This window comes from Xenopus laevis, chromosome 1L (assembly GCF_017654675.1).
Source record: "Xenopus laevis strain J_2021 chromosome 1L, Xenopus_laevis_v10.1, whole genome shotgun sequence".
Taxonomy (NCBI): Eukaryota; Metazoa; Chordata; class Amphibia; order Anura; family Pipidae; genus Xenopus; species Xenopus laevis.
In genome coordinates, this window is record NC_054371.1 from 57,152,426 (window position 1) to 57,171,372 (window position 18,947).

Sequence of the window (18,947 nt, forward strand, 5' to 3'; positions counted from 1 at the left end):
TGGCACTGGAATTCTTAGGGCATTTAGCACTATTTATACGTCATTCCCTTCCCCACTGCACACATAGAAGGGCTGAAGCTGGTAATGTATAACAAATATTGTACGTTGTAAGAATATGTTAAAATATGTATGATTAATTATGTGATATTTAACTGAAAAGAGAAATCTGAAGAATGTGTCAGTGTTACAGCTTTACAGAAACAAGTAAATAAACAAGTATTCACTGATTTAAATTCGATTTAAATAAGTATGAACAGACTCGGCCAATGGGAAAACAGTCAAAGACTTTAATTAGGAGAAAATCAGATACAATCCTGTGCAACTGCAAAATACAAAATTGATTTCAACACCATATAATGTTCTGCCCTTTTTAGATTGACTTGTTTGTTGACCTAGAACAGCAAAGGAACATTGGAATGTGCTGAAATGTAATCGAAAACAAAGAAACTAATTGGTAAAAACAGAGCAATGAATGAACTGTATTGCTCCACTCTGTCTCTATTGTGCTTTAAAGAGACATTATTGCTGAGTGACATATGGAACCTTATGGAGGTACATTCACTTATTCATATACAGTAGCTGAAAATTGTATATGCTCAAAGACCTTTTAACTGTTGATTTGCATTTAGTCTTTGTTTTTAGTAAAAACAGCCTTTGATTACATTTCGATTGCAGGTAAGTAGTGGTGGGTATCAGAGTGTTGGCAATTTCAATTGGGAGGACCATGAGTAATGTTCACAGTTCAAAACTTTCAGATTTTGTTTTAAAAAAGTATTAAAATAATGTTACCTAACCCTTGTTGTATTGTTTCCAGGATCATCTGCAGCAACAAATGCTGTTCCCCCATAGAGAGTATGGGGCTATTATCTAAGGAAACACTAAAATACAGTACACGTATGGCATCTGGAAACCCATTATCCAGTAAACTATGGCAAGGCTAACTCCCATAGACTCCATTTTAATCAAATAATTCAAATTTTTACAATTGATTTTCTTTTTCTCTGTAGTGATAAAAACAATACAATGTACCGGTATAGGATCCGTTATCCGGAAAGCCTTTGTCCAAAAAGTTATGAATTATGGAAAGGCCATCTCCCATAGACTCCATTTTATAATCCAATTTTTTTTTTAAATGATTTCCTTTTTCTCTGTAATAATAAAACAGTAGCTTGTACTTGATCCCAACTAAGATATAATCAATCCTTATTGGAAATAAAACCAGCCTATTGGGTTTAATATTTACTGTATATGAATTTCTAGTATTTATCAAGGGTCGAATTTCAAATTGAAAAAACTTTGAAATTCAAAAAGACCAAACTAAATTAAGTCGAAGTTTTTTTTGGTGGAATAGGTCAGTTTTTGATCGAATAGGTCCATATTTGACCAAATTCGAATTGTACGAATCTAAGGAATATTGTATTCGATCGAATTTGATTCGACGTTTTTCCCAAAAAAAAAAAGTCCACCAGTTGACTCCAAGTAGGTTCTAGGAGGTCCCCCATAGGCTAAAACAGCAATTCGGCAGGTTTTAGATGGCGAATGGTCGAAGTCAAATTTTTAAAGAGACAGTACATGATAAATTTCGATATTCGGATTTTTTTATTTCTTTCAACTTTTAATCAAATTTGGACTATTCCCTAGTCGAAGTACACAAAAAAATAGCTAGAAATTTGATTTTTTTTTCATTAGAAAATTCACCTCGACCTTTGATAAATCTGCACCTTAAGGTATGAAGATCCAAATTATGGAAACATCCATTATCCGGAAAACCCCAGGTCCTGAGCATTCTGGACAACAGGTCCCATACCTGTACTTGATTCCAACTAAGATATAATCCATATTGGTGCCAAAACTTTCCTATTGGATGTATTTAATGTTTAAATGATTTTATAGTAGATGTAAGATATGGAGATCCAAATTACGGAAAGACCCCTTATGCGGAAAACCCCAGGTCCAAAGCATTTTGGATAACAGGTCCCATACCTGTACAAAAATACAAAAAAATATAAATAAACACCAGTGTTGCTATAATCTCCATTACTTGTATCCATTCTGTGTCATTTGTGATAAAGTATGGAACTCTTCATTGGCTTCTGCTATACTTATATACCATATAAGTGACGTCAACGTGCAATGAAGTTTGAAAATGAAAAGGGGCCTCGGGCATTTACTTAATGCCCAACGTAAAAGTCCTGCCTGAAGTTCCTGGTGCTAATTCTAGTGTGTATTCTGGTTTTGATCCTTGCCTGTCCCTGACCTGTCTGTATGCTGCCTGAATTTGACCCCTGCCTGGTTTTGGCTATTCATGGATTCCGATTGTGGGCCTCGCATTGCCTGTCTGGTTTTGACCCTGGCCTGTGACCCTGACCTTGTTTCTGCAATCTGATTTGGTACTGCTTTCCCCCTCTGGTTTTGTCCCTGCCTGTTCAAGCCCTGCAGACTGCTCCCACGTCCTATCTGCTTACGTTTGGTTCCCGTTCTTGCCCAGAATTCTCTCCTTCGTTCTCCCACAATAAGACCTGGCGGCATCTGAGAAGTGGAGGGCTCCACCCAAAGAAGAGTGGGCTGTGACTGGAACCTTGGAGTTAGTTCTGGATTTAGGATCCCTACAAGAGCTTAATTTGAAAAAGGATGGCAGTGAAACTATACAGAAGTAAAGTTTGATGCAATCACTTTAATGAATGCGGTTTTACATGCAACTGACTGCAGTTAAACTTTGTGTCGGCAGTTAATTTGTAGCTTTTTGCATTGGCAGTACTGGTTAGCCAATCAGAATGAGTCTTTGTGTGTCATGTGCTCTTGAAGTGGAATGGTAGATTTGTGTGTGCAGGTACAGGTATAGGATATGTTATCCGGAAACCTGTTATCCAGATAGCTCTAAATTACGAGAAGGCTATCTCCCAGAGACTCCATTTTAAACAAATAATTAAAATGTTTAAAAATGATGTTCTTTTTCTCTGTAATAATAGAACAGTACCTCATATAAATATGAATACCCCTTATTCAGGAAATCCCAGTTCCCAAGCATTCTGGATAACAGCTCCCATTCCTGTATTTATATTTTCCTCGCTAACATTATAAATCCAAATACAACTATCCATATACAATAACACATGAAATAATTTGTGCAGGTTCATGGAAAAAATAATTTATTGTAGCTGCTTCGTACATGAACATTTGTACAGAAACGTGATGCAATGATAAAATAAATATACAGAGACATTTATACATAAACAAACTTTTCTATACTGTACTATAGCAATCCCATTACAATATATACTTCAAAAAATTACACTTTAATACAGCATAGAAATATTTCTGCTACTGAGTAATGTACCACATTTCTAAAATAATTCTCTTTGCATTATTTACACTATAAGAATCTGCAAAAAGACTAGCTGTTTGCACAAAATGGTATGGCACTATATTTGAGCTGAATTACTAAAAATATTTGACGAAAAAGCAGAGAATGAGAAAAAATGCAGGGGAGTAACTACAGAGGAAGCAGTGGAGTAACTAGATGCTACTGGGCCCCACAGCAAATTAATTTTAGGGCCCCCAACATTTCCAGAGGTTTCCTGTTTTACCAATATATATTGACATTTCTCATTAATTAGGGCCTCATAGGCTCCCTATACCTCCTGGGCCCCCCTGCAGCCACAGGGTCTGCTTCCTCTGTAGTTACACCCCTGAGAGGAAGACCATGAGGTATATGGGCCCTGTGAGGCCCTAAACCATATACAATTTCAAGAAATATTGGTAAAACAGGTCAACCTTTAGACATTTTGGGGGCCTGAAAAACAATTTGCTGTTGAGCCCAGTAATATTTAGTTACGCCACTGACAAAGTGCTTTTTATTTATAGTTTTGGCAATTAGGTTTGGTTCCTCTATCGATGAGAGGATACAACAACACTTACAAAATATAACGCACTCTTGTTGAGAGACTATGCTGTTATATTTACACAGCTGGCTGATCTCTTGCAACAACAGGCTAAAAGAAAGGGTTCAGTGGCTACCTTCATAACTATCAGTAAATGTCACTAGCACATATGTTGTTTTACATAACAGAAACTTACTTTTAATTGCTCCAACACTATAAATGCTTAAAACATTTAAAAAAAACGTATTTTAATGTGCATCACAGCACAATATTATTATTATTATTATTATTATTAAGTGTGTAATATCAGCATCACAAAATAACATACAGAACAAACGTATTATTGCAAGGTACAACATTCACTAGAATAGTAAACAGTTATTCTTATCCACCATGTACGTGAGTGCCGCTACTGGGAAATCATTGGAAGTGCTTTTTAGTTTAATAACATGACTAACTGCCACCAGGGCAAGAGACGCTAAATGGAATGTTAACAATATCACAAAGATGCTGAAAACATTGTAGACATGTTATACAGAAGGTAAGGAATAATAATACTGATTCTCCTAATGGCATTACTTAACTTTGACTTGGTCAGTAATACCTTAGGTTGGAGAAGTGCAAGTTTTATTAGCCGATCTTCTAGATGGAGGGACTTCGCGTACAACAACAGACCATTTACTCCTAGATATTGGAAAAAATAAATAAATAAAATGACATTTAATGTATGATAAAATAATGCTTGTAGCATACACAAGAAATCTATCATTCCATATTTATAAAGGGATATGTCTATAAAGGTTTTCATTTATCTAGAGCATCTGAACTTGCTGAGTAATCACTGAGGATGTTTCACTACTCATCAAGCAGCTTCTTCAGTTCAACTGATACGGGAAGTCCTTGACATATAAATAGTGATGGCCGAATATATCCCGTTTCGATTCGCCAAAATATTTGCGAAGCGGCAAAAAATTTGCGAAAAATCGTGAAATCGGAAAGTTCACGAAAAAATCGTGAAATTCAGACGTTTTCTCGAAAAAATCATGAAATTCGTATATTTTCACCAAAAATTTGAGCAATTCGAAAGTTTTCACAAAAAAATCAAGCAATTCGAACCTTTTCACGAAAAAATCGAGCAACTCGAAAGTTTTCATGAAAAAATTGTGAAAATCTGGAATTGACGCCGGCGAATTTTCACCAGCGAATTTTCCCGGGAGATTTGCGAATTTATACGCCTGCAGCGAAACACGGGAATTCGCCGCAAATTCGTGCAAATTTATTCGCCCATCACTACTTATAAACTCTTGAAATAATCTAATCACAATGTAATTATCCAGAGAGAGGTGACAATTGAAAGAAAACTATAGTTAAAGAATACTAAGGAATAACTTACATCGCAAGAAGACCTACCTCTGTTTCTAAAGCCTGTCTAGACAAAAACCAAACTTTCATTGGATCGGTTTTTCCCTTCATGCTTATTGGACCACGGTATTGCATGTGAAACTGAGGATCGGAATTCTCAGGACTCATGAGGCACCTATACATGTATACGCATAAGTAAGTGTTTAAAAAGGGAAAGCAATGTAAGGTAAATCTCTAGATGCAAGTACCATAACTAAGAATATAAATAAACTTTACAATATAATGTCTCAGAAACATTTCCAAAATGCAATCTGTCCAGTTCTTTATAGAGCCATTTGTTGTCACAGCATGTAGGACGTGCAGAAGGTTTGCACATGGATAAATCATTGCAGGCTGGCACCAAAACAGGACCAAGTATGTGTGGACCAACCTCCATGAGTAAGTGATAATATAATTCACAATCAGAGTGTGTTTGTCCTTTCTTTGTAAGAATTAAGATATATAGATGGCATAAACTACTAGGGATGCACCGAATCCAGGATTCGGCCAGGATTCGGCATTTTTCAGCAGGATTCGGATTCAGATGAATCCTTCTTCTCAGCCGAACCAAATCCTAATTTGCATATGCATATGCAAATTAGGGGCGGGGAGGGAAATTGCATGACTTTTTGTAACAAAACAAGGACGTCTAAGCTCTTTTTTCTTTCCCACCCCTAATTTACATATGCAAATTAGGATTTGGTTCGGTATTCGGCCGAATCTTTCCCGAAGCATTCAATGGGTGGATTCGGTGCATCCCTATAAACTACTGATGTGTATGAGTATGTTTTCATTGTACCAAAAGCTGAAATATTTAAGGCCTGTAAATTCAAGAGAGCTTTGAAAGAAATTTGCCTAGAGACCAGATCAAGAAACAGACAGAAAACCACCTAAGGGACTAAAAAAATACATGTACAAATTCAAATTGACAGCTAAGAAAGTCAGATGAGTTGACGTACAGTAAATGTGAACATCAGAGAGGTTAAGCCTCCAGCTATTGTGTGAAACTACAGCTTCCAACACCCTTGACAATATATGTCTTTTGAACTTTTCACAAATTATGGGGGGGGGGCTTTATGGTTCTTATATTTGGACCTGATCTTTTTATCCTTATTAAAGAGATACTGACACCAGAAATTGAACCTTTTTTTCATATACCATAAAACTGACTGTGCATGCTTCTTATAAATTTGCCATAAAGTATTTGCCCAATGCTTTTACATTACCTGTCTGATGCCCCATGTTCCTGTATGAGGGGGCTGCCATATTTGTGCAGCAGGAATCCGTTAGCATTAGAAACTTTAACTGACAGGCTGAGATGGGACAGTCAGGTTGGCAAAACAGTCAGGTTTAGGAAATTCAACTAACAATTATTTACAAAAACAAACCTCTCAGCAAAAAACAGCATGACCTATAGGTAACTTTTAATGTACATTCATATAGTGTCAGTATCACTTTAATCAAATATATTGTGTGAAAGCGGTGTGATAGTTTTGAAAACTTCAGGATAATAATTTAGATAATGAAAAAAGAGGTTTTCCTTCTATAGGCTATACCACGGAGATATCTACTGATAAATAAGACAAAATATTTCTGTACTTACACATACCAGTGAAAATGAAATGATGAAGACTATGCTGAAGGGTGAAAGTAACAGCTTTGCCTTCTTTAACATTTAGCTATAAACGCAAAAAATCTCTTCACTGCTTTTCTTTCTCATTTTCCATTCTTCCTTTTTTCTTTTCTGGCAGGTTAGAGACTTTTTTGGGGAAAAAGCTTTATAAGGAAATATACTTTTGTCGAGGTTTAAATGTTTGCCATTCGGCAATAAATCAAATCTGACAAAGCTAGTATTTAATTACATATGTTCCCAGAATAAGTAATCGCTTTGTGTCTGAAACAACAGTATTGCAGTAAATGTCAAGTTTTCTTTGTGCCGTTGTCTCTCTTTCTATGAGATGATAAAACTCTTTCAGTTTCACATATGAGAATGTTTGACGCTATATTGCCTTACCGGTATGTGTACTCAGATACGTTAATCTTTCCCTTTTCTCCTGTTGTTTCTGTTCTGCTTGTCAGATTAACAGTGTTCCCAAACAGGCAGTACCGTGGCATTCTTTGGCCAATGACCCCTGTAACCACTTCGCCTGTATGAATGCCAATAGTTATCTAGAAATGAGGTAAAATAAAAGACCTGTTTGTTTATTTATATTTGGAAAATAAAATATTTGCAATGGTTTGTTATTATATTATTATTTATATTTGGAAAATAAAATATTTGCAATGGTTTGTTATTATATTATTATTTATATTTGGAAAATAAAATATTTGCAATGGTTTGTATATTACCTTTTAATTTGCTTACCACAAAGCAGTGGTTTGAGAAACCATCAAGTACTAAATTGTGGTAGGACCTTATGTTTGTGTGAAAAGAAATGTCATAGAAATATATATATATATATATATATATATATATATATATATATATATATATATGTGTTCACCTTAAAATTAACTTTAAGCATCATGTAGAGATTGATATTCTGAGACATTTTGTTATTGGTTTTCATTTTTTATCAGCTGCCGTTTTTTAATTATTTAGCTTTTTGAGCAGCAGTTCTTCGGTTTGGAATTGTAAAAGCTATCTGGTTGCTAGGGTCCAAATCATTCTAGCAACCAGGCAGTGGTTTAATGCAAGACTGGAATATACTGTAAATAGGAGGGGACTGAATGGAAACATAAGTAAAATAAAGTAACAATAACAATAAAATTGTAAAAAAACAATCCTTTTTTGGCTGCTGGAGTTAGTAACCCCCCCCCCCATCTGAAAGTTTGAAAGTGGCAGAAGATGGTGGCAAATAATTCAAAAGCTATAAAAAAACTAAGTATTATCAAAAAGTTGCTAAGAATTGCCCATTCTATAACACACTAACTAAAGGTGAACTAAGTTTAAATTGGGCATCCCGATTCTACAATCCTCTAGGTGGAGCTCCTTTTCTATCATAAAATATGTTTCATGTCCTGGTAGATTTTTTAGGTTTTCTGTACATAATGATGTTCATGAAGTCATTTATCAAGTTATGATGAAAATAAAAAGGGACATAGTACAGCACCTTGCAGCGAAAATGTAAAAACTGAGATTTTCACTCAGATGGTTACCTTAGGTTCTAATGCACTAATCCACATCTCAGAGCAACTTACAGAAGGTAACTGTGTGTTAAAGTAGCTGCTCACTTCAGAGGCAGACTCCTGTTGTATGTATTTCCACCCTACTCCCAGTTCCCTTTAAATATTACTCTAATTACACTGGGGAAACTAATGTGAGCAGCCCCCATGGTGACCTACCGTAAAAGACAACAGGGAGTCAGATTTAAGGTGAACTGGCTCATTTATTTATTATTATTATCAAGTATTTTTAGAGATATGAGCAGCTCATCAGTTCTTCTGTAAAACAAAAGCTGAGCATACTATAATTACATTACAAAAGTTCGATGTTTTCATGTTTTTATTTTTATTACTTTGTAAAGCACCCATTACTGTGTCAGTGCTATATAAACAAAAGATAATAAAAAAAATGCAGTCAAGCCACTGAATATCACCTTTAACTTTAACTAGCCTTTAAGCACAATGTACAGCAGAGAATAAAGTGCAACACGGACATGAAAAATCAACAGTGCTGGCATACTAATACTTTATAGCAGCCCCATAGTTTAAAACACTGAAGGAATTATCAGTCACAAACATGAATACCTATTTCATTGTATTATGAGTTTAGAGTCAATCTGAAGCAGGCATATCCAACCAGATGTTCTTGAACTAACCCCCACAGTCTCATCTGATCATTATTATTATTAATACCTGCATCTGATTACTCACCTGAACAGACTCGCCATCTACTTGAACCTGGCCTGCAATTTCCATCATATCTAGAGCCAAGTGGCAAATGGATCGTGCATGGTGCATACATGGCTCTGGAAGGCCACTTACTGTCATGTATTTGTCTCCAACTGTTTCCACCTGATAGATTAAAATGATCTTATGTTTATATAGTTTAGGTTTAATAAAATAATAAAAATGATAGTGAAGCTTAAATGCAGATTTCAGAAGATCTGGAATTTAAGATTATGGGGCAAATTCACTAAAGCGCGAAGCGGCTAACGCTAGCACAAATTTGCCAGTGTGACGTAATTTCGCCCATTTATTAACGGGCAATGGCATAAATTCGAAGTTGCGATATGGCGAAGGGATGTAACAACACTAATTCCCTAACTTGCGCATTTTACTGAACCTTACCTCTTGCGCCAGACTTGCCTTCGCCACCTCAGACCAGGCGAAGTGCAATAGAGTAGATAGGTCTTGCTTCAAAAAAAGTTGACATTTTTTCTCAAAAAAACGCTGGCGTCTTTTACTTTTTTAAGGATGAAAGGCTGAAAAAGATTGTAAATTTTTTTTGGGGGTACCCTCCTGTCCCCCTACATTGCCTAACATATGGCACCTAAACTATACAGTGGGCACATGTATAAGGCAAAATAACAACTCTATTTTATTGTATGAAGCTTTCCCAGGCTTGTGTAGTGTAATGTATTTGGTGCTACATATACAACCATTGTACTTTAACTTGGCGCCGTATGCAAATTTGGCATCGCTAGAGTAACTTCGCTTTGCTTGACGAATTAACGCTAGCGCAACTTCGCTACCTTTCGCCTCCCTGAGCGCAATTTAGGATTTTAGTGAAATAGTGGCACCCTGGTGAAACTTCGCCTGTCGAAGTGCAGCAAAGGCGTCACTAGCGTATTTTCGGCGCTTAGTGAATTTGCCTCTAAGTCAAGAGGTTGAAGACTGGCTTTCTAATCACAAAGATTGCAACGTCACCAAAGATATGATTAGTTACATTTTCCTACAAAAGCATCATTTAAAAACAATCATTTTCGCTATGGGAAAACGTTGCACCTTTTATTACGTAACCCTATCTACTAATGCCTGGATGCCCAGAAGTAGACAGTAATTGCAGGGCTCCTTCTGCTCCAGAAAGCCAGTTGCAATGTTACTGAGAGTTTATCCCTTTACATAGGAAACCCACGCAAATGATTGCAATTAACAGGCATAGAAATAATGAGGGAAGAGACCCGAAAAAAGAAAATGGTAATAGCTTATTCAAATCATCTAAAATTGTTTATTCAGGTTTAACAAATGTAGTTGTTAGATGTCCTTCTTTTTATATATATCACACACTTCAGTGATGTAACATTTTACAGAACAAAAGTAATGTTATATACATATGTTCTCCTTAATAAGTCCCTTACCTTATAGACATATGGATTATTTCGGGAGTCGGTCAGAATGTCAAACTTTGTGTAGATATCATTTAGAAGGTTAACAATTTTCATTGCACCTTCCCCAGAAGCATGTTTACTACAAAATGTATTGAATCCCACAATGCCGCTGAAAAGAATTGTCACATTATCGTATCTCTTGGCTGGAACAGGACGCTTATGTCGGAGCTCATTTGCAACAGAAGGTGGAAGAACAGAATACAGCAAGCTGCATAAAGAGAAACAGATTTCATTCTGTGTTCCACGGTGTTAAATTACTGATATTTTGTGTATTTGAGAACATCTTCCAAGAGCAGTCATGGACATAAGCTCCCTTGGCATTGGTAACTGTGCTACAGCATATGGCATTACGTGCAACATTAAATCAATTAACTAAATGTTAAACATTCAATCAAATGACTGCATTAAAAGGCAGAGTTGTTATGTAAAGACTATTGAGACCATTACAGAGAGGCCATATTTGCCATGAGACAAGCTGTGGTGCTCAATTCACTTGGGTAAGATGTACACACAAAAATCTGGAAATTAATATAGGGGTTTCTGATGAAATGATGTTGATGTTTTCTTATTTTATTAGACTAGATTTTTACTCGTCACAAATTTAAAATATTGACTATGAATCCTTATCTTTGTCAAGAATCTTACGTATCTGTCTTTTTCTTCTCATCTTCCAAGGCTCTCAGTGTGTGCTGAAGTCTGTCTGTCAGAATTTCCAGTTCTTGAGTCAATTTGTATTCCTCTCGGAACTGTTCCCCCAGCAGGACCAAATCGCGAGTAGCATCATGTAGTGGAATGTCACTGAGGTACAGCCCTCTTCTTGTGAGATCATCGAGATTCATTACACTGCAATGTAAGTTAGCCAGTCAGCTTTGGAACCTGAATGTCTACCTTCATTTTATGTATTTGAAGGCAAGGATTTGATCCTATTATTCTGCAATCATATGTAATGATTGTCCAGGTTCATATGAGGCTATGAATAAGTCTGAAGGCCGGGCGCCGTTCCCAATTTGACTCTTACGTTACCTCAACTTGCACACAAAAAAACCCACATTTTTATAGATAATAAACCTTATGCCTTTTATAACAATATTTCCAAATGTTCTTTAGGAAACAATCTTATTAACTTTAGTCTATCCCATAAGATTAATAATATCCACTTCGCTATGAAATTGTTGTGCCCCGATTAACCAATAAAAATGGAAGCAATGAACATTTAATTAGAAAATGTTCTGGAACTTCTCCTAATCTGACTCATAGTGCATGCAGTTAAACACGAATAATAAACTTGGGAAGCACGTCAGCCTACCTCGGAGAGCACAGGAACAGAATGTTGTCAGCTTCGGGCAAGTAGATCATTTGTCCTTTCAGACGAAGGCAACTAATTTCAGTGCCAGTCAGCTCATCTTCACTCTCTGACTTTTCCACATCAAGTAAGCCTTCCTTGAATAGAATATTTCATTCATTTCAAAGTTATTATAGTAAAAAAGTTATAAAAAGAAGTATGGTTTTTCAGTAAAGGAGATATTTTAAGTAGTTCCTCAGAGGATGCAGTGCTTGGGATAAAAACATTCCAGAAATACCGTAATAGAGTCTTTTTGTGCGCTAAAGTTAATATCACACGTGGTGCTTTCTCTACCGGAATCTTTTTGCCAATGTCAACCCGCTCTAATATACACTGTGGTTAGTGAGCACTAACATACAGATAAAATGCATTGTATGACATTAGCCTTAGGAACAAATAACTCATTGTACCTACTACTCTTACTTGAAGTACTGTTGTTTGGGAAGGACAGAAGTTGCAGTTCAGCAATCTAAATAATCTTTATCTTGGCTTTAGTGAAGGAAAATGCTTTTACCCTCTACTGCACATAGTAATGCTGGGGTAAAAGAAAGAGAAAATAATCTGTGCAAACAGTAGACACAGATGACATTCATATTGTCTCAAGTTTTATGGGCTTTCTTGTTCCCTGCTTGTTGTACTGTGATCCTGAATTTGCATCTATTCTTATGATGAGTATTTATTCTGTTTAACTGCTGCTCTTATATGGACTGTGTACTTATACTGTGGATATGTTTGGAATATTATTGTATATGCAGTGGTGTAACTAGAGTGTGCCAGGCACCCCTGCAAAAAAATCTTCAGAGGGGCCAGACGCACTCCGATCCCCATCCTCCTGCCAACTTCTGGTCTCGCCCACTCCCCGCCCATATCCTGCCTCTGCCCCGCCCACTCCAGCCCACCTTGCACCCCCTTTCCTCACCGCAAGTAAGAGAGCAGCTGGGGAGGAGGTTTTTTCTTATTAGTTATAGAGGAGGCAGACCCCACAGTCTGGGCCCCCCTGTTCCCCGGGCCCTGGGCTGTGACTGCACGGTCTGCTTCCTCTGTAATTAAGCCACTGTGTATATGTTTGCAGGGTCGCCATCAGTAATAAGAAGGCCAAATACTACTAAGCTAGCATGGACCACCCCCCGGGGACCCCAATTTTTTACCTCACTGGTCTCCTGGTCCCCATGGACTGGGCCCTGATAACAACAAAGTAAAATGGGCCCAAATGACAAAACAATAACCTTACATGCATGGCCGCACCCCTGAAACTACCCAAAACTCTGCTCACAATCCATTTCTTCCCACTTCCACACAGACCTGCCATTTTGGGACTCCATTTTGGGACTCCATTTTGGGACCACCTGACTGCACTACCCATGTAACCCCCTATTGGCAGCCCTGCATACTTGCTACATTTATGGAATGAAATTGGCTTGGTTGGCAGCTGGGTACTTTTGATGTAGAAGCCCAATGCAATTCTTTATCCAGACATCTTTTTTTCCAATTTCTCACTGTTGCATTTAGATGTTATGCTATAGCTGCATGAAAATGTATTTGTATAATAAATTTCATACTAGTGTGATTTTTTATATTTGAATTAATGAGTGATTGGGGTTTTTTTCTTGGCTGTCTCTTGGCAAATTCAATGTATATGTACTGTACAGGGTATATTATTTTACATACTGGGGGTCATTTATCAAGACTGGGCAAAACCCATGGCAACCAATCAAATTGCTGCTTTCATTGTTCTACTTGCAGCTAGCTTTAAAAAGCTAATCACTGATTGGTTGCTATAGGTAACTGTACATGGGCAAATTTGCCCAGTCTTGATAAATGAGCCCCACTGTGTTTATAAAGTGGTAACATACTTTGCATTGCTGTACAATAGGAGGGTGTATACATCAAGTCCAGGGATCCCGTTGCATAGTCAATCTCTATGGCAACCAATAAATGGATTGCACCCGATTACATGTTCAGTGATAGTGGCACCTATTTTCATTTTGATCCATTTTGATCCATTTTACAGTGCCCGGGTGAGAATAACCAGATAACTGTGGGTGGGGAATATGGCTACAGAAATACACTTCTGCTTGTATAGGTATAGGAACTGTTATCCAGAATGCTTGGGACCTGGGGGTTTCCAGATAATGGATCTTTCTGTAATTCAAATCTTCATACCTTAAGTGTACTAGAAAACCATGTAAACATTAAATAAACCCAGTAGTTTGCTTCCAATAAGAATTAATGATGAGTGGATCAAGTACAAGGTACTGTTTTTTTATTACAGAGAAAAAGGAAATCATTTTTAAAAATGTGGATTATTTGAATAAAATGGAGTCTATGGGAAAAGGCTTTTCCTTAATTCAGAGCTTTCTGGATAATTGATTTCTGGATAATGGATCCCATACCTGTACTAACCTCAAGCTTTTAATGTACAATTACATATGGCTACACTAGCTAATGCCTCACATCCATAGATGTGAGGAATCATCTGTTCTGTTCTTCTACTATCACAAAAAAATAGTTAAAATACTGAAATCTTAACTACAAATATTGTGAATTTTGAACTGTGTTTGTACTGCTGTAATAGCACATTACCTTGCTTCTTAGTACAAATACAGTGTTGATATGAGAAAGAATCCCATGGAAACTGATGTCTATATGAGGCCGCACCAAAGAGAAAACTGACAACAGGTTGCAATTTCCAGGCTGGAGCTAAAATATGGTGAGAAAACATAAGAAAGGTGATAATTAGTTAAATACATTTTTTAGAAGGAGCACAGTTGTGTAATCAGCACATGAACCAATGAAACAAAATGCTAATTAATAAAAATTGTGTTCTGAAAAATTTTGTTATATAGTAATCAGCATGTTGTTTGGGAAGGACAGATATTGTCAAACAAATGTACTTTCTTTTATGATGTAGAAAATAGGAAGATGGGTAGTGGGGTTGCATAAGGTGTGAACTGTTTGGTTTAATAGAACTGGCTAGAGTCTTTGTCAAAGGTACATCCACTAAATGGACTAGGGTTCTATTTTTTTTATTGGGTCTGCTTTTATTTTAACTGTTCACTGATTAATTCATAACTGAAAAATAATGTATTTATTCGGAATGCTATCCTCGCAGACTAGAGACCTGGGCCATAAAGTACTCATGCTTTTATATGGTCATGGACTTCTAATATCCTCATATTTTACAACAGGGGGATTTGTAGGTATCATTTTGTAAAACTTGCTGCAAATGACTTCTCAAAAAGTAATTTTGTTTGCTTGCAGTCAGGCATGTATTTCATTCCACTAATATAACCGTTTCAATTTTGTCTCTGCCAAGCCACAGAAGGTCTGTCTTGTTTTAAGGCATCTATTGAAGCTAATTCACTTTTTGCTACAGTATACTGCTGCTTTGATATGTATATGATTAGCAATGCCAGAGAAAGAGATAAGAAAGCTTAGCTGAAGCGGAATACATAGAAGAACTGGACCATAACATGGCAGACAATTATGTAACTCTATTAAAGCTGATAATAAAAAAAAAATCACTGTATTATAAAAAAAAATTAAAATGACAGTAGCCATTTCATGTTACTCCGACAGGATCAAAATTCTGATAAATGGAAAAATACACATCTGGACTGAATGAATGCATAAATTACCTGTGGAAGAACTCTGTAGATAGCATTTCCACACTGTGTGACAAAAAGGTCTCTGTCAAACATTATGTGAAATGGAAAAGCCTTGCAGAAGGTATAGGGACTAATGCGGGACTCTTGAGTTCCATTTTCTTCAAATCTGTCTTGATCTTCATAAAAATCTTCCTCTTTTGTATCCTTTTCTTCAATCAAAAACTGTGTGTGGTCACACTCCTCATTTCTTTGTTGAATTACCTAAAAGAAGTATATTGAATACGGCACTGAACTGCTACAAATCTTACAAAAGTTATCACCAACAATTTAGTTTCCAGAGAACTTCTTTGTGAGAAGCCTTTGCCACCCACTCTTCAGAACCAGGGGCTAATGTACTAACTGCTGAAAAGTTCATTTTTCATTCTAGTAAGAGGGCCACCAATTGGATGGTTTTTTTTTCAAATTGCAAACAGTAACTTCTACTAGCTTATTGGTTGCTACAGATTATTACAACTGTAGGAAACTGTAGCTTTTTGGGATTACTCCATAGTGCCCCTTGTTATTTTTTTATATTTCATTTTAGGGTTTTCATTAAATTCAGAATCATTATCTCATAATTTGTTATAATTCAACAATTAACAGCTCAAGCTCATTTACTGTATGATTACAAGTGTGGCAAACAGAAATTGTGTTTTTTGAGATCATACATAAAAGGGACCTGTACCCAGTCATGTTTTTCACAATTCTGTGCTGAGTGCAAATGCACCGGCCCAGCCTGTTCTGATGCACAATGTGCTTACACTAGGAACGCAGGTATCACCACCATGACTCAGTACCATGCAGGTACAAGAGCGTAGGGCTCATGGAGATGCATTTACACTTTTAATAAAAACTTTTTTTTAATTTACACTTTTGACTGTTGGATAGCCCTATCTTTTTTCGCTCTGCATATCGGTTTTCCAATCCCTTAAACTGGGGGTCTGGGGCAGGTGCACCTGGAACATGTGATCAACTTGGTGAGCTATTTACTTTTTCATTCTGGAGCACCATTCATTAATTCTTAATGCTGTTATTAATGCCATGTGCATTGGCAAACCACAAGTGATGTCATCCTCACTACCAAACTAAACAGTAGTTAATATAAACCTTGATTTACTTGATAATTCCCTGTTACCTTCATGTCAATTTCTGTTCCATGGATCTGCTGAGCCACTGTCTTAATAATCCCAATAACGATGTCCTGGAGACCTTCTCGTTCTGAATAGTAGTGCAAGATAAGCCCTTTTCCTTTCTCTGCGTCACTACATCGGAAGGATGGAGCACGCATTCCTGGATAAATAGTACCAAGGTGGTCGTGCAGGGCATCCAAGTTCTGCAACATAGCAAAATGATCATTCTTATCAGCATTGTATCTATAAAAGGGAAATGGAGAGGAAGTGGCATGGCAGCTGCCATTAATCAACTCCCAAATATGAAACCAAACATTTATAGATAACTAAAGAGAGACAAGCTTACTCATCACTAGTGTATATATATTTTCTCATTCCAAAAGTGCTAAAAAAATTCACTTTTTTACTCTATTGAAACATCTTATAACTGTCAGATTAAAATACTATAACCAATATGCCATTTATAATATATTAGCATCCAGGCACAGTACTTAGCATAATTGATTTTATTCTATAATACAGATCTTAAATACACTCTAGAGTCTTATAACAACAAACCCATTTACTTGCTGTCATTTTTAAAGCCAGCATTGATTTTCTTTTAATGTTAAGAGAGTGAAAAATAGACGTGGCCTGTTTTTTTTTTGGACAGCATGAAAGTAATGGCTGGTAATTTATTTATTCTAAACACCAACAGCATTCAAATAGGGCATTTTCACCTCCTGAAATGCACCAATGATGCCTCATGTGTCTCCTATTTACATGAATCAAAAACACTGCACAGAAAGCTCTGTTGAGTGCTACCCCTATATCCTATTTAGGTGAAAGAAACACCAAGAGGCAATCCTGGGCACTTGTTGCCTAAATGTTTTCTTTGGTATAAACCATTGTGCAAATGTTAAAAAAAAACACTGTGCAAAAGTCCATCATAAAATGTAAAGCAACACTTTTTGCACAGTAAAAAACATTATAGACCCCTATATAAATTGAGTGGGGCATATGGATTTTTTTTTTCTTTGCTGCCATTTGTTTCTACCCAAAGGGGCAGATTTATCAAGGGTTGAAGTGAATTCGAGGGAATTTTCAAAGTAAAAAAATTCAGAATTCAAAGTAATTTTTGATAGTTTGAATATTCGACTATTTGATCATCGAAGTACTGTCTCTTTAAAAAAACTTAGATTTCAATACTTCGTCAATTTAAACCTGCCGAAGTGATATGTTAGCCTATTGGGACCTTCTAGAGCATTTGAGCATTGGGACATTGTAGACTTTGGAAGTCGTAGAGAAATCATTCGATCAATTGATGAAATCCTTCGAATTGTTCGATTCGAAGGATTTAATAATTTGATCGAACGATTTTACTTTGACCGTAGGATACCCAAATTCGCTGAAAAAAACTTCGACTTCGATATTCGAAGTATTTCAATTCTATGGTTGACTTTCGAAGTATTTTTAACTTCGGCCCTTGATAAATCTGCCCCAAAGCATACATAATTAATAAATTGAAGGGGTTGTTCACCTTCAACACTTATTTTCAGTTCAGATATTTGTTCACCAGACAGTTCACCAGCAATAGAGACTTTTTTCAATTATTTTCTATTTGTGACTATTTTTCTAATATTGACATTTAGAGGAGTATTTACTAAAACTGGAATGTATCTAATTTTTTTATTAAAACAAAGTCGACATAACTCGCATCCACACAATTAACTCATTTATCAATAATCAGCTTGAAAAGTTGTTGCTCAAAAACCCAGACTTTTTCGGATTATGATACGAAAACCAGCGCAGATCACAACATCTTGTAAAAGGGACATCGGCCATTAACCTCTACATGACCTCAAAGGGTTTTAGCTGGATTATTTTCAGATTTGGATTTTGAGCGTCTTTGGGGTATAATAAATCTCTAAAAAAAAATCCAGTTTTTTTCCTCTAAAAAAACTCAACCAGAAAAAAATCAAGGTTTAATAAATTGTTCTTTTAAAGTTTAATTGTTTCCCTTCTTATATCTTTCTGAAGCAGCTCTGGGGGGGCGGGGGTCACTTACTTTTATAAACTGTTCTAAATTGATCCATTTCTTACATTTGTCCCTGCTGAGCAAAATCCCTGAGTTTCATTAAAGGCAGCAGTTATAATTGATACAATAGTTGCTAATACTCCAGAGATGCTGCTGAGAAACGTATCAACTAATGTAGCAAATTGTAACAGTTCCA

General features: G+C 36.4%; 1 protein-coding gene across 1 annotated transcript in view; it reads right to left on the reverse strand.

Moving 5' to 3' along the window:
- Positions 1-3,619: 3,619 nt before the first annotated feature.
- gucy1b1.L (guanylate cyclase 1 soluble subunit beta 1 L homeolog) overlaps positions 3,620-18,947 on the reverse strand; it is a 42,062-nt gene continuing 26,734 nt past the window's right edge. Inside the window, exons 5-14 of the mRNA XM_041589388.1 lie at positions 16,740-16,937; positions 15,596-15,826; positions 14,541-14,657; positions 11,922-12,055; positions 11,261-11,458; positions 10,586-10,823; positions 9,159-9,299; positions 7,297-7,451; positions 5,292-5,418; positions 3,620-4,565 (exon numbers count right to left, since the gene is read on the reverse strand). Coding sequence (XP_041445322.1) covers positions 4,560-4,565; positions 5,292-5,418; positions 7,297-7,451; positions 9,159-9,299; positions 10,586-10,823; positions 11,261-11,458; positions 11,922-12,055; positions 14,541-14,657; positions 15,596-15,826; positions 16,740-16,937 — 1,545 coding nt within the window. The 3' untranslated portion in view covers positions 3,620-4,559. The remainder of the gene's footprint in view (positions 4,566-5,291; positions 5,419-7,296; positions 7,452-9,158; positions 9,300-10,585; positions 10,824-11,260; positions 11,459-11,921; positions 12,056-14,540; positions 14,658-15,595; positions 15,827-16,739; positions 16,938-18,947) is intronic.